General features: G+C 44.7%; 2 protein-coding genes across 2 annotated transcripts; both read right to left on the bottom strand.

The window, feature by feature from the left end:
* Positions 1 to 768: 768 nt before the first annotated feature.
* Positions 769 to 19,323, bottom strand: LOC117776933 (IgGFc-binding protein). Its single transcript, XM_034611348.1, has 23 exons — positions 19,198 to 19,323; positions 17,548 to 17,595; positions 15,286 to 16,527; positions 14,814 to 15,163; positions 11,779 to 12,358; positions 11,072 to 11,670; positions 10,386 to 10,953; positions 9,850 to 10,115; positions 9,050 to 9,391; positions 8,316 to 8,889; positions 7,971 to 8,170; positions 7,482 to 7,623; positions 7,045 to 7,373; positions 6,340 to 6,919; positions 5,650 to 6,248; positions 4,769 to 5,336; positions 4,078 to 4,676; positions 3,418 to 3,985; positions 3,128 to 3,327; positions 2,574 to 2,954; positions 2,172 to 2,458; positions 1,224 to 1,275; positions 769 to 1,121 (listed from the first exon to the last, which is right to left on the bottom strand). The coding sequence occupies exons 2-22, from the start codon at positions 17,591 to 17,593 to the stop codon at positions 1,266 to 1,268; spliced, it is 9,030 nt and encodes a 3,009-aa protein (XP_034467239.1). The 5' UTR covers positions 17,594 to 17,595; positions 19,198 to 19,323; the 3' UTR covers positions 769 to 1,121; positions 1,224 to 1,265.
* Positions 19,209 to 20,644, bottom strand: LOC117776936 (IgGFc-binding protein-like). Its single transcript, XM_034611350.1, has 4 exons — positions 20,172 to 20,644; positions 19,908 to 20,098; positions 19,423 to 19,800; positions 19,209 to 19,340 (listed from the first exon to the last, which is right to left on the bottom strand). The coding sequence occupies exons 1-4, from the start codon at positions 20,260 to 20,262 to the stop codon at positions 19,284 to 19,286; spliced, it is 717 nt and encodes a 238-aa protein (XP_034467241.1). The 5' UTR covers positions 20,263 to 20,644; the 3' UTR covers positions 19,209 to 19,283.
* Between the last annotated feature and the right edge of the window lie 107 nt (positions 20,645 to 20,751).

Genomic DNA, 20,751 nt, shown 5'->3' with positions numbered 1-20,751 from the left:
CACAGAGGACGCACACGCATGTGGGGCCTGTGGCACAGAGGTGTCATTCTCACGCTCTGGGAAAGTGGCCTCAGTGCAGCGAAGTGGAAGCATAAACATCAATGTGTTTTTTTCACAGCCAGTCCACTCTTGTCAGTAGTTTTCCCCTCAGCTATTTAAAACACCATGTCCGTCCCAAGGCCCCTCTCCTCCCTAACACCAAACTGCCACATTCCCTCAGGCAGGGCTGAGTGGACTGACGGCAGCAGTGAACACAGGCCGTCACATATCACGACTTTCTGGTCACTTGTTGTGGTTTGTCATTGGTTAAAAGTGAGAAATCGTGGGCTGTGTATTCTTCACACCAAAAACCCTTTAGAGCAGTTATCAAGAGATCAAGGTTACACGAGGTTTCTTGGTTCCACAGCAGTAGCTGCAGTAGCCGCACACCCACACTCATATCTCCATGACTTCAGAAGACATTGCATTGATTTTCTGGAGACTTACACTAACCTTAACCAGAGTTACTACTTGCCTAACCCCTGATCTAATGATATTGGTCCCCATAATGTGACTGCATGAACAGATTCAGGTCCCCACAACACACACACACACACACACACACACACATACACACACACACACACACACACACACACACACACACACACACACACACACACACACAATATGAGAGTCATGCGTTTCTAATTTAGACTTTTGAACAGAAGCCAGTCCAGAGGTTTTGTGAGGACACATTAAATAATCAAATCACTGAAGCACACTGCAGTGAGAAATTAATTTATTGGTCCGAAGATGAAGAACAGTTTGTACAAGATACAGAGTCAGTACACAAGTAGTGAACAGTTAGAGTTATAGAGTTATAAAGACTTGTGATTGTTTCTAGGTCTCAGCTGGAGTTGTGTGGGAAAGACTATCAGGATCTCCTCCACTAGATGGAGGTGTTGGTCAAGAATGTGACAGAATCTTCTGCTCCTCGGAGATGAACAATGGAGAACCCGAGCTCCAGTAAACAACAAAAAACATTCCATGAATCAGGAGGAAAGCAAGAGAAATATGATGAGTAAGGCTGGATGTAAACATGCCAACTTTAGCCGAGCGACTTCACATTCCTCTTCACCCTGTTTAATGGGGGTAAAAAAGCAGGGACATGAGCCACATTCTACAGCTGCTTCTTTCACGAGCAGACATCAGTTCATAGCTTTGAGAGGAGACAACCTTACCCCGTATAACAGATGCTTCCCATCACCACAGAGCCAACATCTCTACAGGCCACTGAAATGAAAAAAACAAAACATGCAGTCAATGGGCACTGAAGCAAAGTCGTGTTCACTCAGGCACAACAGAGATTACAAGCAACACTTCTGAACATTGTATTTTAAAGGTAAAAGCAAAGGGGAGTCAGCAGGTGTGTTGTTGTGCTCCTCCAGTTCAGGAGGGGGGGGGGGGGGGGGGGGGGGGGGGGGTGTTGTTAAGAAAATTCCTGAAAATAAGACCACTACTTTGAATCAAGAAAGGCCGAGGGGGGGATTCACAAAACTTAATTCTCTAAGGGAGCGGCTTAAGGCTAGAACACAGAAGTAAGGGCTCAAATTAATATTGTACCCAGATGAGTCTTAAGTGTCCTTGGATGACAAGCAGTGATTGGATTGCAAGCTTGGTAGCTTTTGATGGCCATGCCTGTCAGCCTCACCTGCTTTTTAATCAGTAATTACCATAGGGGATTCTCTGGTATTTCTTAATTAAATTGGATCAAATGCAATTAAAAACCACACTCTCATTCCTTTAAAAGGGCTCGGTGGAGTCCTTGTTTAGTTCTTGCTGTTAAGAGAATAAGCGGTTGAATGGTCATGGAGGCGTCCCATCTCTCGCTGATCTGTACTTGATTATTTCAGTGGTCGAATTAGGTTTGGAGTTTGCATAATAAAGGGCAAAGTGAGGTTCAAGATTAAAACTTCTCCTCTAACTAGAACTGCAGGTTAGAAGCGTAGACGAGCCGGCGAAGTCGTTATGCTATTAAAATAATTAAAGTTAACATCGGGAGCAATGTGAAGAGATCGTGTGCTGCAGCTCAGCACTTATATGATCCCAGCACTAAATGCAGCAATGTTTCTCTGCCCATTACATTCACACAGAGGTTGTACCGAGTGTTGCACTTTTCCTAAACTCACCACCGAGAAAAGTCCCCGGCGCTCCAGGAGTCGATGACCACAGACACGTCCGTGGTAATTTTCCCATCTGCAGTCGTCATATCGTCTTTGGAGTTGTGATTGTAGTTGCCACAGGCGCCACACATTTTGCCGGACAGTGCGCTGTCAATAATGACGGTGACCTCCTGCGAGATTGAGTATGTGACCCGCACGGCAGACGCCCTCTCGATTATCACAGTCCTCTCAGAGATTTTGACGGATAGGTCATTCATCACTTTTCTGGGGAGAGACACTTTCCTGCCGTTTACCTGGAAGACATGAAGAAGAAGAGAAAGATGAAAACATATAGAATCAGTTGGGACAGATTGAACATGAAAGTCATAATTATAATGATTTAACAAACTCTTCTTTATCCCTTCTCACCCAGGTGACATGTTGGCTGTTCACCGTGACGACGGTTTCCTTAAAGAACACGTGCACACTGGCGACAGCGGGAGATGCTCCTTTACTGCAGACCCTGACGTCCACGACCACACGGAACCACAGGTCAGCTTTCTCGTCACACAGAGACGCCACCTCGACTGCCCCCTGAGCTCCTGCTGCACCGGACATGCCGTCGAAGGAGGCGAGGTGTCCAACCTGGCTGATGCTGCAGTGGCCCTGTTTGACGTGGCAACCTCTGACCCCGTCTCTCACACTGCAAACATCCCCACTGGCACAGGACAGCTTTTCACACTTCATCTCACCGGACGCCCGGCACTCACACTTGGACTTGCAGTCTTTGTCCACCACAGCTTGGCCCACCTGGAAACACACAGTGCACACTATTACAATGAGCTATCTTCTAGTTACACAAACACTGGGGGAAGAATAGAACATTTTAGTAATTTTAAGGCTGGCTGTATATATTCTTTCGTGACTAACTTCCGCTGTAGCACAGATACTATGTACGACAACAAAGAGAATTTCCGTTTTACCTTCAGATATTTCCCGTCGTGCACACACCCACAGTTGTCCAAGGGAACACATTGGATGCCATCAAATACAAAGCCGTCGTCACACTGGCATCCTTCAAAACATTCTTTAGAGCAGTAGAACGGGTAAATAAAGCTGGCACAGGTCCCACCACACGTGTTGGCACACACCTCATAGTGACTGTGTTCAGGGCAGGAAGCAGCTAGAAGAGAGGAAGATATTTGTAAGACTCTGAAATGCACTTTAAAAACCAGTAAATTCTTCCGCTAAAACGCAGTGTAGTGTAACTCACGGCAGAAGGAGCCGCTCCTCCATGACTGGATCTGAACTCCTGCACTCTGGCAGGCCAAAGCATAGGCCTGCACGCTGTTACACAGAGTATCTTTGTTGCCGTCCACAGTGCACATGTCAAACACGCAATTAGACGTGTATGCTGCTGGGTCGATTTTGCTGTGACAGGCTTTGAAAGGCCCATTAGGTTCACTTATGATGCCGCAGGAGTCAGGTTTCCCATACATCGTAGCCTTGGCCTGCTCACACGCTGGGCACTCACCGCCACAGCCGCCGCATACATACCCGGGCAGGTCCACCACCCACGCCTTTCCAAAGACGTCAACGTTTTTCGCTGGTTTGCCACCAGGAAGTCTGAAGTCATCACCGCCCTTCTTGTTGTAGTTGCCACAAAGACCACACATCTTACTCTGGTACGTAGACGGCACGATCACCTCAACGTAATAGACGGTGTCGTAGAGGACAGTGAGTCCAAAGTCTGTTCGGACAATTATGTTGCGACCTTGCTGGGTGATTTGGAGACGCCCGTTGTCCAGGGAGAGAGGGAGGTTTAGTAGTTCATCGTCGACCTGAATGGATGAAGAAGAAAAATTTAAATCACATTAAAATACGATAAATAAATATCTACAAATGTTTTGGGGGATAAAGTTGTTGAACTCACAATGACTTTCCATGGCATTCGCTGCTGGATGTAAATGTTAAAACCATAGACCTCCACAGCAACCGACCTGGTAACAGCCACTTTTCCATTCCCGTACTTCTCATTCCCCTGAGTGACAGTGAATGGGGTCAACTGGCCATTGTCATCATCACAAACCTTGGCCAGCACATAGACACAGGTACCCTGGAAATCGAACCTCCGTCCATCAAAGGAAATGTAATGAGGGTCACCGGAAGCGACGCACTTGCCCTGCCCCTCAGGGTGGCAGCCTTTCACACCATTTGCAACCTTACAGATCTCCCCGGACCGACACTTGGCCTTCTGGCAAGATACGGCACCGTTCTCTCCACAGACACACTTCTCCACGCACTCGTTTTCAGGGTAGAAGGCGTCTCCTTTCTTGTAGTAGTGACCGTTGTAGGAGCAGCCACAGTCTCTCACAGGCACACAGGTGACCCCGCTCAGCAGGAAGCCTTCGTCACACTCGCAGGCTTCTGTACAACGCCTGTGACAGGTGGAATGGGAGGTTAAGCTGGCGCAGGTGGCTGGGCAACCCGTGGCACACACAGTATAATGGCTGTTAGCTGGGCACACCATTGCTGCACGAGAGGATGAGAAGAGAGGGAGAGGGAGACTTAAAATAAGATCTAAAATATGAAAACAAAAAATGAAAACACCGTCACAAACTCACGACAGAAGGAATCTGTTCTCCAGGAGCGGATGGCGACTCCTCGGCTCTGACAGGCAGAGACGTACACGCCCACTGCGTCACACACCGACCCGCGGTGACCGTGATATTGACAGGCATCATACACACAGTCCTCCAGGTAGGGAGTGGGGTCCACGTGACTGTGACAATCTCTGAGAGGCCCTGCTTTGTCAGCGATAATGCCACAGTGCTTCATGGCTTGGTACTCTTTCCTCTGGGAATCGGAACAGTCCTGGCACGATGCCCCCTGGCAGGCTGATGAACAGCCTGGTGTGACGGCCACCTGCCAGCTCTCCCCCAGCTTGGCTCCATCATGGGCAATCTGGCCGTTAGGCATGGTCAGGTCATCCTTGGCGTTTCCATTGTAGTTGCCACACAGGCCGCAGACTGCGCCCTGGTAGTTGCTGGGCAGAGTAACGCTCACCGTGCTCCGCCAGTCAAAGGTCACGGTGATACCAGCGACCGTCTCCACAACAGCTGTCCTGCCACTGAGAAACACGGTCAGCTCTTCATTGTAATCCAGTGGCAACAAAGCATTCTGCCCATTGAGCTGAGGAGCGGAAAACAAGGAAGGGAGGGAGGAATGTTTACAGGAGATTAAAGATTTAATAATTACGTGGTCGTTAATATGCAATTAAATATACAATATGCAGAAGAACATGAGGGATGTCAGAATTAGCACGACGACAGAAGGCATTATGATCCACTAATGTAAAATGAGGCTCAGAGTATCTGTCCTGTTTTAATTTTCAGAACTACACGCTGTGTCCTATTTCATTTCTCCCTCAAATCCACATAAAAACAAGCCTGAATCCTTCTGCAGTCTTTCATCAAATGCATCACATTATCCACACCATACTTACCAGGACCGTGTAGGGGTATTCTCTGCTGATGGTGATGGTGATTCCGTATATGGAAAAGTTGACAGTCTTTGTGTAGGACACAGCCTTGCTTCCCCGGTGGTCATTCTGCACAGTCACCTTGAACGGCACAAGCCCGGTCTCCTTGGTGCACAGTTCCACCAGCTGATACTCGCATGTTCCCTGGAAGTTATACCTGCGGCCATCAAATGAGCGGTAGTGGGGGTCACCTGAGGCTGTGCATGTGGCGTGACTGATGGGTCGGCAGGCTCGCTCTCCGTCCTCTATGGTGCACCTTTCCTTGGCGGAGCAGGACGCCTCGCGGCATATCACCATGCCCAGGGTCGAATCGCACTCACACCGACGACCGCAGGCCTCGTCGGCCCAGAAGTGCTGGCCTGGCTTGTAATAGCGACCCTGGTAGGAGCAGCCGCATGTTTTAGCAGGCACACACACACCAGCGCTGAGGACGTAACCTGCATCACACACACAGCTCTCAACACAGGCACCGTCGCAGGTCTGCTTTTTCTCCGGGAAAGGACAGGATTGCTGGCATGGCTTGGCGCAATCCTCATAGTGGCTGTGACGCTGACAGTTCATCGCTGGATAGAAATTGAAAAGGCATTAATACAAAAATCTTTGACTGATTGAATAGTTGGTTGAAATCTTGAAAAAATAAATAAAAATACTCACGGCAGCCAAACTTTTTCCTCCAGCCCTTGATGATTTTTCCTTCCTCACGACACTGCTTACTGTAGGAGGCCAACGCCTGGCACAGCATCTTCTTGTCTCCCTTGGTCTGACACATGTCGTACACACAGCTGTCCATAAAGGCCTGCGGGTCCAATTTTTCATGACACGTCTTGAACACACCGTTTGCCTTGGCTGCGAGGGCCCCGCACAAAGCCTCCGTCTCGTAGACCTTAGCCTGGTTCATGTCACAGATAGGACAGTTTTTCTTGCATGTGTCCGAGCAAGGACTGTCCTTGTCCTGGTCAGGCGTTTGCCAGCTCTTGCCCCACTCTATCACTGACGAGACAGCTTTTCCAGCCGGATTCTGGAGTTCGTCACCATTTTTGCCATTGAAGTTTCCGCACAGACCACAGACACTGTTGTAGTAGCTGCTGGGCAACTTGATGACGAATTCCCAGTTCCAGTCATAGGTGACAACCAGGCCAAAGTCTGTTTGCAGCACTGCGTCGTTACCTCGCTGAAACACTGACACTTGACCGTCGCCCAGTTGGACTGGAAGATTCAGCAGTTCCCCATCCACCTGAGGGAAATAGATGAGATGGATTTACAGGCTGTAATATGTATACGCGCATACACACACACACACACACACACACACACACAGCTACAGGTCAAACACTTCAGAAAAAGACACTAAAATCTTACCGTGACTCGACCAATTTGGTTCTTGACCATGACGACGCTGAACCCATACACAGACACATCCACCTCCCTGACGTAGGAAACCGCTGTGTTTCCTCGGTTATCGTTCTTCTCTGTGATGGAAAACGGCACCAGGCCGTCCAGATTCCCACAGGTCTTAGAGATGACGTACTTGCAGGTGCCCTGGAAGTTATAGCTGTAACCGTCAAATGTGTGGTAATGGGGGTCGCCCCAGGCCCAGCAGGTGCCTGTGTATTCAGGGATGCACACAGCTTCACCCTTCTCAACACGGCATTTCTCCTTCACCCGACAGTTGGCATCTTTGCAGGGATCTACGCAGGATGCACAAAGATTTAATTTAACTCAATGAGTATTCAAATGGTTAATAAGTTAGGAATAGTCAAAGTTGGACGATATAAATACACTGTTATTTGTCTTGCCTGTGTTGTAGCATGCTCGTTTTCCTTTGTTGACCATGCATTTGGTGCTTTGAGGGCAGGAGTGCTTCACACAGACCAGACCTTTAGTGGGATCGCAGGTGCACTTTGAGTTACAGTCTTCCTCGTACACAACCTGACCAGGCTGGGGACGCAGAGCAGGTTCATTATACAGAGAGAGGGAAAAAAACATTGGAAACAACAGGTTCAAGGAGGATCCACATTATTCCACTGCTCATTCTACCTTGTAAAGAAACACAAATTTAGACAATCTGCTAATTAAGACTCAGGAGAATTCCTCGGTGCACAAATCTAACATCCAGCTGGCTAATGTCCAACACTGTGGAAAATAAAAGCTATAAACATAAAACTAAAGGCAACTTTATTGCTACGTCAGCATGAATATTATGATGGATACTTGCTTAACCCACTTTGACACTAAAAAGGTTATTTCTTGTACATCACTACATATGAAACCATGTGGAATTCTACCTTGTAAGTTTTTCCATTGTCATAGCAGCCACACTCAGTGTCTTTGACACATGTCTGTCCATTGAATAGGAAGCCTGCATCACATTCACAGCCTTCTATGCAGCTGGTGGCGCACTGGACCACCTCTGTGAGGCCGGGGCAGGAAGCAGAGCAGGCGTCTGAACACACCTCATAGTGACTGTTGGCTGGGCATTTCATGGCTGGAACAAATCAGTACAAGACAGAGAAAAGTGCATCAGAGAGGAACCTGTGCTTACGTGTAATATATGCAATATTATAATTATATAGGTCAATAAGAGGCTGATGTGGAGGAAAAAAAAACCAAAACATTCTCTCTTCACTCACGACAGAACGATGGCGTCCTCCAGTTTTTCACGTCCACTCCTGCGTTGTGACAGTTGAAGGCGTAGGCTGCTGCGCTGTTGCACAGCACCTTTCCGTCCCCGTTGGAAGCACACACATCAAACACACAGTCATCGAAATACGGCTGTGGGTCCAGTTTACTATGGCAGACTGCAAAAGGACCGGTGGGTGCCGTAAGAATACCACAGTAAGTGGGCTTTGAAAACACAGCCTTGCGAGCTGGGTCACATTTAGGACAGAAATCGCCTTCGCAGCCATTGTTGCACACCACACCAGGGATGTTGACCTTCCACGATTTTCCGAACAAGTTCACGGTCTTTGCGAGTTTGTGGTTGGGCAATTGGAAGTCATCCTTTTGGTCTCCGTTGAAGTTGCCACACAGTCCACAGACCTTATCGCGGTAGTTGCCAGGTACTGTGACTGTCACATGGTAGACCAGATCATAAGTGACACGCAGTCCAAAATCTGTTGCAATTACATAATGCTGGCCTTCCTGATAGACCTGCACAGCTCCATCATTAAGACTCAGGGGAAGGTAGTTAAAGACCCCGTTTACCTAGAAAGGGAAAAAGAAAAGTTGTGATTTAAAGAGAATGATGACTGACTACATACATTTGTCAAACTAGTTTTACAACACGTATTTCTACCATCTGCCACTACATGATACTAGCAGTATATTTCCATTCCACTGGATCAAATGAAGAATAAGTGTTCACCAGGACTCCAAACATGTCGTTCCTCATGGTGAGAGTGAAGCCGTAGACCTCCACAGCAACCAGCTTAGTGACCGCCACCACTTTGTTGTTCACCATCTGGTTCCACTGCACGTTCTCCACGTCAACAGAGAAGGCCACCAGGTGGGTGCCTTCCAGCCCACAGCTCTTAGAGAGTGTGTAGGTGCAGGTGCCCTGGAAATTGAATTTCCGCCCATCAAAGCTCCGGTAATGGGGGTCACCGGAGGCGTGGCACACACCCTTGCCGACAGGGTGACATTTTTGGATGCCGTTCTCTACTTTGCACTTCTCATTAGGGCCACATGTGAACTCTTTGCACACAACCTGAGAAAAAGTTGAGAGAGAGAAGTTTCATACAAATCCAACAACTGCAAGTTCACCCTGAACATTAACAAATTCTTAGTACCTCCGCCAAGAAGGTTATGTTTTCACCCCCGTCCATTTGTTTGGTGGTTGGTTTGTTAGAGAATTACAAAACAACTACTGGAGGAAGCTTTAGATTTTGGCGTGGAATTGGGTCACGGGGCAGATCCAGGGATTCTTTTTATTTCTAACTTTCTTTGACATTGTGAGGTTAGGCATCTTTTAACATTTGCATTGATTACAAGGATCTTGTGAAAAAAATAAATCAATCATCATATTTATGTGTGTGTGAAATTTGGTGCAGATCCAAATAAAAATCCGGATCCAGTTAATTTAAATGTGGTTTCATTCGGGGACTGTTGGGCCTTGGCGGAGGTACGTGCTCTGCAATATAGTTTTCTTTCTTCTGGATTGATTACCTCTCCATCTTGTGAGCATTTACACTCCTCCTTACACTGACCATTGGGATAAAACACTTGGCCGGCGCGGTAGTAGCGGTCGTGGTAGACGCAGCCACAGTTTGAGAAGGGAACACAGGCACTTCCACTGAGGAGGAACCCCTCGTCACAGGAGCAGCCCTCCTCACACAGCTCCTGGCAGCCCGGAGGAGGAGCCAGACTCTGGCACGTGGCCGGACAGGAAGTAACACAAACTTCATAGTGGCTGTTGACTGGACATTTCAATGCTGTACATAAGAGACATAAAAGAAAATGGGAATGTTGTTATATCTATGTGTAGAGAACAGATTCCAAATGTCAGCAGTTATTTCAAAACTACATAAAATCCCAGAGGGGGGAAAAAAGCACCGAAGTGTACACAAACAAAGGCTTAGCTCAGAGAACAGTAGAAGAGGTTTTAGTGCCATTTCATTTTTATAATATTATTGTTACACTTTCTATACCACTATAGTAAATAATTTTGTAAGAGATTTTATGAAAATGAATGTATCTCTCACCACAGAACTGGCTGGTTCTCCAGCTGTACACCTTGGCCCCTGCAGCTTGGCATGCAGTTGTGTATGTTGTAATAGCCTGACACAGCACATCCTTTCTGCCCTTATACAGGCAAACATCAAAAACACAGTCCTCAAAGAATCCAGCTGGGTCCACCTTAGCATGGCAGTCACGGAAAGCCCCACGGGGGTCTTTCAATATACCGCAGAAATCTCCCTTTTCATACTGAACCTTCTGGTTAATGTCACAGTCAGGACACACCCCTTTACAGCCCTCGACGCAGCCCGGGATCTCAGCCACTCGCCAGCTGGTGCCGAAAGCTACCGGTGCGACATTTTTGTCCCCGTTCTTTGGAAACAGGTCATCCTGGGCTTTGCCGTTGTAGTTGCCACAGAGGCCACAGACGGCTCCCATGTAGTCGCTTGGCAGCGTCACGAACACGGCACTATCCCAGTTGAAGGAGACTTTGAGGCCGAAGTTTGTGGTGACGACAGCGTACAAGCCGCTCCTAAACACAGACACCTGTCCTCCAGCCAGGGTTACAGGCAGGTTCACCAGCTCATCATTCACCTGGAGGAGAAAACACCATCTTTATGAATTATACTGAACAATCAAATCAATTAAATATTTTATAATTATATGAATATGACAAATAACTTTCATGTGTTAAACCTTATGTAGTTCTTACCATTATCAGGCCCTTGTGTGTCTTTGTGATAATAATGCTTAGGGAATACAGCTTGACTTCCACTAACTTGGTGTAGGAAACCACTTTGTTGCCCCGGTAATCATTCTGCACCAGCACTTCAAACGGCACTAAATCTGGGTTTTTGGAGCACAGTGCAACCAGTTGGTACACACACGTGCCCTGGAAGTTGAACCTCTTCTTGTCAAAGGTCATGTAATGTGGGTCCCCTGTGGCCTGGCATGTGCTGTGGGACATTGCTTGGCACTTTCTTATGCCCTCGACCACCTTGCACTGTGTCCCTGTCCGGCAGCCTTTATTCTGACACTGGACTTGTCTGCTTCCAGCCACGCAAATACACCATCGCTGACAGGTCTGGTCAGCCCAGAACGACTCTCCGGCAGGGATGTATCGACCCTTGTAGCTACAACCGCACTGATCGACAGGTACACACTGACTTCCGCTCAGCACAAACCCTTCATTACAGGTGCAGGTCTCCACACAGGGGCGTTTGCATTTGGAGGCAGCGTTAGGATCAGAACAAGTGGCAGGACAGGCATTGCCACAGAGCTCATTGTGGCTGTTGGCTGGACATTTAGCAGCTTTGGGGAGGCCAAGGAGAAAAAAGTGTGATAAATGGTTTGATCGATAATGCAGAAAAAAAACATGCATGTGAATTTAGTGATTCATTTTTAGCAAACATTACTTACGGCATTTTGCCATCCCCCTCCAATCTTGAACCTGGATCCCAGCAAGCTGACAGGCTTCAGTGTAAGCCTCCAGTGCCCTGCAGAGGAAATGTCGAAGGCCGCCTCCCATGCAAACATCGTATTTGCAGTTCTCCAGGTAGGCTTGTGGGTCAATGGCGGAGTGGCATTTGCTGAAGGGGCCATTTACTATGAGTGTGATGAGCCCACAAAACAGGTTGCCCTCCCATATCTTCATCAGGCTGTGCTCACAGCGGTCACACCCACCCACACAGCCGTCTCCGCACTTGGCATCTTTCACCAGCCCCGGCACCTTCCAGCTGCTGCCGAAGGCCACAGCTCCGTCCGCCTGGCTGCCAGAGGGTGTCGTGAAATCATCGCTGGGGTTGCCATTGAAGTTGCCACAGAGGCCACAAGTCTTACCATCATAGCTCCCAGAGAGTGTGACCACGAGCTGGTGTTCCCAGTCATAGCTCACAGTCAGGCCAAAATCCGTCTCCATGACCACCGAGCGGCCTCTTTGAAACATCACTAGTTTGTCATTGTTCAAGGCTACGGGCAAACTCCACAGACTGTTGTCAATCTGAGGAGAGAGGAAACAGAAAATACATTGTGAAGATATTAGATTTCTATTTAAGCTTTTTCATATGTCTAAACTAATATTCAAAATGAACGGAATCAATTTATTACTATACGTGGGTCATTGACGTGACGCCTATATTTTCTGTCCGACGGTATTTTCTTCTGTTAAAAAAAGGTTGAAATACATAAAGAAATACCATATACCTGTCCCGTATATGTACACACTTTAAATTTCCAAAAACCATTAGTTATTTAAATGTTTCTGTTTTTTAAAGTGTCAAAATATCATGTGGTGCGACCGTCCGGCCATGACTGCTGTTGTGAAAACTTCTTTGAAATTACTGAAAATCTATTCAAATAAATTTTCGGCCATATTTGGCATGATTTCCAAAGTGTTTTGTAATCCTGTACAAAATTGCAAAGCATTTGCATTTATATTTCCATCATAGTATACAAACAAACTTTGTCCGATGATGTCCATTTTATGAAATATCATGTGGTGCGACCATCGAGAAAGGACCAATTTGGGACTTTGATGTTGAAATCCATTCAAAGACAGGAAGTTGCATCATAAACCATTTTGCCCATGGAAGCAGCAACAGGTTTGTAACTCTCTCTCAAATTTGGAAAAAAATAACCTTTTTCACAGCTGGTATGTAGTTGCCACATTTGGATATAAAGTTATTTCTAAAAATATATATTTTGATTATAAATTTCATAGTGACCTTTTGTGCTGACCTAGTTTGTTTTCTTTAGGTGGCCAATTCTGTGGCTGTAAATTTTGACTGAACTCGAAAAATATCATATGGTGCGACCAAATGTGGTGCGACCATTGCAGAGTGTTTTACATAATAGATATATGTCCTAGATTGGGAGTTTTGGGGCTTTTTTAAATTCAATTAATGATTTATATACATAAAGTACTTTATTTTAGTATTATTTGGAAAATATTTCTATGCAATTAGATTATTTTTTCTAATATCTAATATTCATTTTTGTACAATATCATGAATAATTACCACCCCAAAAATGTAACATGTAATTTTATCTCGGTTATTATGAATTTATTAGTAATTTATTATTTATTTATGTGTTTATTTATTTATAACTGTTTAAATTTATTTTACCAGATGCCACTTCCAAGCAAAATAAAAACCGCTCGCCATATGCAGCGTGTTAATTCTGACCCTGTAGCAAGAGCGGAGAACCTTGCTCAGAGAAGAGAAAGGTATGTTAAAACATTTTAAAAATGAAAACTACAAATAAAGCAACATGAAGTACATATTGCTCTTATGTATTTTTCATTACTGGACGAAATGCATATTTGCATTAAAATGTTCATCTATCATTAGTCCAAAATAACTTATTGATTTATGGCAAGACATTACATATCTTTTTCAGCTACGAGAGAAATAAACAGCAGGGAGAGATTCCATATGCCAAGTCAAGTGAGTTGACAGAGAGAGAGAGAAAAAGAATCAGAGAGAGAACTGGAGGGCTGCATCCAGAGCTTACAGAGAAAGTAAAAATATGGCAAACGCTGTGTTCGACCTTACGCCGCCATCTATGGAGAACATTCTACCAGTTCTGGTTGATGTAGATGTAGCACAAGAGCAGCCAGTTTAATGAAATGTTTGTTCACAACAATGTGTGCTGCACTTAAATGTTCTTGATGAGATTTTTATTAAAAAAAGTGTTTAGGAAATGTTTGTGTTCATGAAAATTCTATGAAATTTTAATAAAATCTGGTTTAAGTCAAATGTTTGTATGGAATTTATTGTTTATTGATCTTTTTAAATGATAGGATGTTTTCATATCATTTGGAGCGACCACTCATCATGTGGTGCGACCAATAATACCAAGACCTGTATTCAATTTAAAGTAAAATATAAAATTTCTGTGGCTGAAATATTAATCACTGATACAGTATGCTTAAATGAATGGTATTTTTTAAACATTTTTATCAATTTTATGCACTTTACCGGAAAAATAAGTCTGTTAACTACATTTAATAAGGGGACGGTGACATTATAGAACAAAAATATGAGATCATTATTTACAAAAACTCTAAAGAAATGCAACTAATTTGTTACTAATGACTTTATATTATTGAGAAATTGTAAAAATAACAAATGTAAGCATATTAAGGAAATGAATTAATTTTATGATAAATTACGGTCGCACCACATGACATTTTTTAAGGCCACGGCCAATTCATCTAGATGAAAAAACACTAAAATCAAATAATTGGACATTTTTATATGATTTTATGTGTACACAACATTCCTAATGTTTGAATAATTATAATAGATATTCTTTCTTTTTGTATTTTCAAATTGGCCTGTTGAAAATCCTTATACGTCATTGACCCACATACTACTCATTATTTAATGGAAATAATATATTATTTATTCACATGCTCATAATCTCTTACTAAGAGAAATTGAAAGCCTTACCCTCACACGACCAGTCTCAGACCGAGCTACTATGATGGTGATGTCATACACCTTCATGATGACCAGGCCGACATACGACACCCTGAGGCTTCCCCTGTTCTCATTCTGGGCGAGGATCTCAAAGGCTGGGTGATCACCCTTTCCACAGTTTTTAGCGATGACATACGTGCAGGTGCCCATGAAGTTGAAGTGTCGTCCGTCGAAGGTCCGGTAGTGAGGATCCCCCATGGCCCAGCAGGTACCAGGCTTTTTCACTACTGGCTTGGGGACACAGGAGGCATATTTTCCCTGGACCTCACAAACCTCATCGGCACTGCAGGTGATACTGCTGCAGGACAAAGATCCACTTCCTAGAGGGTTTAGGAATATAAAAGAACATTGAAAAATATTTATCTTCTGTTTATCATATCTGTTTGGAACGAGCAGATTTTTTATTTTCATACAGTAAACAGCTATAATATGTGCTCCTTACCTGGCTGTATACATTGTGCTGGGGCACCATAACCATTCATCTGGCTGACTCCTATACTGTAGAGAGCAAAGCGGGAACCAGAGCTGGTCACTGTGTGTCTCTGGTTGCCGGGGGAGAGTTTGTAGGTCATCTCCGCCCAAGAGAATTCTGTTCCTGCAACCTGTTTCCACTGCACATTACGAGGCAGGTTCGTACCATCAAAACGCAGCTCGGCCATTGCATTAGTCTGTGCCACAATCAGGGCTTTGTTGTCAAAGCCGTCCTGAGCATGAAGTGAGTAAGAGCTGCAGAAATGGTCTGTGGACAGGATCATCATCAAGAAAGGGTCGTAGAATTGAAACCAGCCGTACCTGACGCCGTTGAAGAGAAAGAGGACTTGAATGCCGTGATCGGCCTTAATGGACAGTGTTGCTGGATTGTGGGACATGATCTCCCTCATCTGCCCCCTGCTCAGGGTGAAAACATCTTGGCGGTTGCCATTTTGGATGGTGACTCGGGTGGGCTGGGAGGCCTGGACGTAAACGCTATCTTCTCTCTTCTGCAAGCTCATGGGAGGAACCATGAAGCTGGATCCCCAGCTGCTCACTGGCAGCAGCTGCTCGTAAACATGGTTACATTTCGAGAAGCGCATGGTGCAAGTGTGACCCGTGAAAACAGCGACAGGGTGCTGCGAGGCGATTCTGGTGCCGGAAAGATCAGACCTGCTCTGGATCTGCACACTCTCATACGGCTTTAGATCTATAACCATGTGACTGCCACTTCTATAAGTACGATGCTGGAACCAGATTGAGCCCTTTGGGAAAATCTCTACTCTGTTGCTCTCTTTTCCATTTGTCACAGCGAACTCTTTGTAGGTGCCGTAGGGAGACCTTGCAGGTGTAAAGATGAAATATTCTTTACCCCAGTCAGTGATGGGATACACCACAGAGGTGTCTGCTGTGTACAACTTGTAGTTGAAGGAGGTCACAGTCACATCTGCCGAGGCTTGAATGCGCACCGTGTTAGGAGACTTGGTGGTGCCATACATCTCGACCTTGTTGGGGAGAGTGATGGTGACCCCTTCTCCAGCATTGAGAGTTTTTTCTTGCTTGAATTTTAAGGGAGGCACTTCCACTGTCACTTTAGTATTTGCCTGAACAGCGGTGATGTAGAGCTGAATGCGAGGAGTGTCGTAATTTGGAGCAAAATTTTGCATGAATGACAGAGCGAACTCCCTGCCTGTCCATCCAGCGCTCGATGGACCTGAAAAGAAAACACACGTCAAAAGAAGAGCTCTTATTAATTTACCCAAAATTATGCAGTCAGCCACAAAACTGTGTTTAAAAATTCTCGCATTAAAAAAGAAAACGTCAAAAAATAAAAAAGCATTAGGAAATGAATGAGACTATTTGTGCTAAAGCAATCAAAGGATTCTCAGACTGGCAATACAAACTTGGCTCGAGACAACTTGAATCACATGCAGCGCACAAAGAAACAATGTGACACCAAAGAGTAAGTGACTGAAAAATACCTTCATTTCAAAGTTAAAAAGCAGAGATGAATGCTGCCCTGTAATGGATGGATTGCTTTTTTTTTTTGATAACCATTGTGAGAGATTTAGACCGAGGAGTAGTCACTTGACTGCTTCTCGGCAGCACTCAATAAGTCACTTTTGCAGACAATATAATTGCATAATGGAAATATTATCAATATCTGTGCCTATTCTGTGAAAAGAACATTTTCTGTGCTCAGTCAGGGCCTGCGGGATTTAGATTACACTCCTGTTTCAGCTATTCAATATAATGGTTGCGACTCAATAGCAGCTGAAGGTAAATGCTATTCCCAACAAAAACAAATTTCAATTTAGATGGCTATCCTTTATGTGCTGCACTCTCAAACGCTTCACCCGTTTAACATTCTGCTTCATTCACACGAGCACCTGGTATGGCTGCACAACAATGCTCCACTGATGGGGTTGACAACCCGGATTAATTTCCTCAAATTGAGCGATCACTTGGCTGCACGTCACGCCGGGGAATTCGGAGCCAAGGTTTGAGGCGCGCTGCTGTGATTGATTAACTAAGCTCAGTTCACGTTTAGTCAGGTTTAATAGCCGTTAATGGTGGGGCTGGAGTTTTAATAGATATTTAAAAATATATATAGATTTGTTCATCACTGCTGCATTTGTTCAGACAAACTGGAAAGAAGATAGGCACAGATACATCACATATATTCTGCCACAGTGCAAAAAGAAAAATCCTGAATATGACAAAATATACTTACAGCTGAGTAAAGCCCCCAAGGCACAAAGCAGCAGCAGAGTACCCATGGCTGGAAGACAAATTTTAGTTTTAGTTACTGAAATATAAAAAAATGTGATTAATATGAATACAACAGTTTGACCAGAAGATCCACATACCTGCTATGAGTGAGGTGACGATTTTTTTACACTCTCACCCTTTTATATGTTCTGACGGTCAAAACTCAGCCAATAAAAATCATTAAATCCCAACGGCAATCAGTTAAGAAAACCCTTCCTCTAAAACAAATTAAGGCAGAACTTGGCAATGACATAGGTCCTGCTGGATGTTGACATGGGTGTGAGGTCTAATACCAACCACGGCATGTGATAATCTTTTCCCAAAATAACACACCCAGTCAGATGCTCATCCTGTCGTCCCTGTGTTATTGTAGAAATATTTGAGTTTTTGGATACATTTATTGCCAAGTTTTTTAAAATATTTAATTGTCCTAAATAGCAGAAAAATCAGTTTCTATGTATGACACAGAGGATAAAGGTCATTATAATTTGCCCACACTCTCCTTCATTGTATATCCTGGTGTAACCAAATAATATTATCCATTTTGGACAGGGCAAGGCAAGAATGTGATAAGACCAACATCAGAACTTATCTTCAAAGTTTCTGAGAAGACTTGCAGTTTCAGAACAGGGTTGGTTGATCTCACATCACAGCATGGGCAATTTTGAATGTGTGTTTCTGCTCAATTCAAGTACATTTCTTAATATACCCTTAATTTCTTAGCTTTATTTTCTAAACGCTCTTCTGCAATTTAGTATTTGTCATTTGTTTTATAACACCTAGGATATACGCCCTACTCAAATCAACTTCGGCCAATGTTTATATTGGGTCTTTAAAACCTGTTCATGTTTGTAATGTTAATGTTGTGCACCTTGAAAAAGTAATGGATCACTTCTAGGAACTGATCCAATTATAAAATAAACTGGCTTGTGTGAAATGGGGCAAGTCGTTTTAATGGGGCAGTTTCTGTTGGCTTTGTGCATCACATAAGAATAGCAGAATGTGGAGGGTGCAGTACTCACTTGTATTAAGAGCTAAAGTAAATATAATTTTAATAATAACTCAAATATTGAATTGGTGATTATTATGTACGAAGCCCTTGGGCAGGGCAACAGTAAGCCTGATGAAGTTACTGTATACATACTGTGGATTTTTATTAGGGTGTGCCCTATGTTTTTGTTCAATCATAATCCACATTGACACAATATAACCTTGTTTAAATAAAGGTGTATGGGTCTAACTGATAACAGTGCTGCATTAGAACATATGGGAAGGGTTTGCACACAGTTCAAATGACTACACAATCTTGTTTAAAGGGTTTTTATATTTGAAATAGACATTCAACCAAACACATTAGTCAGGACATTAAAACAGTCGGTTATCATCCAGTGACGCGACTGTGGAAGAAGGAAAAATAATTAATTAGTGTCTTATACAGTACATATATTATTGAATACCCATACAGTACTGTTGTTGTGGAGAGGATCACTTACCAGACAGGAAAGTCATGGAGAACCCATAACTCAACTGAACTGTGTGAGTGGAGGTCATTAAAGTTTCCACAGAGACCACACAATTTGCCCGAGTACCAGAGAGGGACTTTGACCATCACCATGGTAACACCAATCTCCATCTCCAACTCGGACTCCATCCCGGTGTCTCTCCTCAAGATCACTATGACATCCGACTTGTCCTGGTTCACACCAGAAGACAGGGACACCCCCGATGACGAAGTGTAAGGGAGTGTCCGTTTACCTGTGGGATAAAACCGTGAGGTCAGACAATCATTTCTCAATGTTTCAGTTGATGGTTATTAAAATCCTCAGTGGGGTTATACCTTCACTAGTCCTTCCTGTATGGCAACTGACAATCCACGCAGGAGGATCTGAAACACAGTGACAAGCCTGGAAGAGCTGCCATCACATTGTCCACGATAAGAGATCAGACTGAACCACTGAGCACTGGCCTCATCGCACAGTGACATCACACTGTAAGATAACCCGGGTTCCAAGTTCAGCTGCTGTCCGCCTAGTGTGGTGATGCTGAGACTGTCCCAGAGTTTACAGACTTCAGGTCTATCATGACAGCCCCAAAAGCCGTCCCTCAGAGCACACTGCTGCCCCGGGTTGCAGCCTGCTGGCTCACATATTACCCCACCCAAAGTGTGACACCAGCATATCTGTGTGCAGTCCTCCGTGTACAGCCTCTCATCCACCTGAGGGGAGAGAAAACAATTTCTGCATGTGAGATTTGATTGCAGATAACATGCTCCCTTGATAACATGCTTAGCATTTAATGTCTGTATGAAGCTTTTAGAGTCACCTTGATATATACATCTTGGTGAACACACCCACTGTAAGGTACCCACTTGTTGCCATCAAACACATTTCCATCGCTGCACTGACAGCCCTCAGAACAGACTGCTGAAGAACCAGGCTGGAGCAGAGCAGGGCATGAATTGGAGCCAGAGTCCACACACACTCCTGGTCTGCTGCTGTCAGGACACTGGAGAGCTGGGGGCAGAAAATACAAATCATTCAGAATTGATCACATACTTTAAAGCAACTATCATCATGATTCACTTACAGCAAAGCGTGTTCTCTCTCCATGGGTCCACTGGTATTCCTTTAGCATGGCAGGCTGCAGAATATGCTTCCAGCAACAGACAGGAGGTCATGTGCCCTGCCCCAGCACAGACAGCCCTAATGCACAGCCCTCTCTGTAAACATCACGCTCCACACCACTGTTCCAGCAGCGCCTGAATTCTATACTACTGTTCAACAGGAGATCACAGATCATATTTTCATGCGGGGACAGGGTGCACTCGTCACACTCACAAGTGTCACTGCAGTGCTGTCCAAGAGCTACGACTGTCCAGGAGCTCTGCAAAGCTTTCAGTGAGACGACCGTCTCTCAGTACCATATCATCATACTTGTCTCCGTTGAAGTTCCCACAGAGGCCCGAGGCTGCGGCGTCAAATACCTGAGGTACAGTTAGCCTGAGGTACTGGGTAGAGGACAAGTCGATTCCCACCCCAGATGGTGTAATGATAATGAGTCTGTTGCCAACTTGGGATGCTGCAAGTTTTCCATTGTCAAAAGGAATGCTGCGTTCTTCACCATTCACCTTAAATGAAATAACAGTTTGAGTTTTATAAAGTCTTTG

Source organism: Hippoglossus hippoglossus, chromosome 16 (assembly GCF_009819705.1).
Source record: "Hippoglossus hippoglossus isolate fHipHip1 chromosome 16, fHipHip1.pri, whole genome shotgun sequence".
NCBI classification, from domain to species: Eukaryota; Metazoa; Chordata; class Actinopteri; order Pleuronectiformes; family Pleuronectidae; genus Hippoglossus; species Hippoglossus hippoglossus.
The sequence above is the reverse complement of the archived record's forward strand: the minus strand, read 5'-3'. Positions and strand labels throughout refer to the sequence as shown.

What these genes read in the sequence shown, in the direction of transcription:
- LOC117776933 (XM_034611348.1), bottom strand. Translation starts at nt 17,593, where the DNA reads ATGGGTACTCTGCTGCTGCTTTGTGCCTTGGGGGCTTTACTCAGCT. An exon ending in ACGACATGTTTGGAGTCCTG is followed by an intron (nt 8,890 to 9,049) that starts GTGAACACTTAT and finishes TTCCCTTTCTAG; the next exon opens with GTAAACGGGGTCTTTAACTA. An exon ending in ACCAAATTGGTCGAGTCACG is followed by an intron (nt 6,920 to 7,044) that starts GTAAGATTTTAG and finishes TATTTCCCTCAG; the next exon opens with GTGGATGGGGAACTGCTGAA.
- LOC117776936 (XM_034611350.1), bottom strand. Translation starts at nt 20,262, where the DNA reads ATGACCTCCTGTCTGTTGCTGGAAGCATATTCTGCAGCCTGCCATGCT. An exon ending in ACCAAGATGTATATATCAAG is followed by an intron (nt 19,801 to 19,907) that starts GTGACTCTAAAA and finishes CTCTCCCCTCAG; the next exon opens with GTGGATGAGAGGCTGTACAC. An exon ending in TACAGGAAGGACTAGTGAAG is followed by an intron (nt 19,341 to 19,422) that starts GTATAACCCCAC and finishes TTTATCCCACAG; the next exon opens with GTAAACGGACACTCCCTTAC.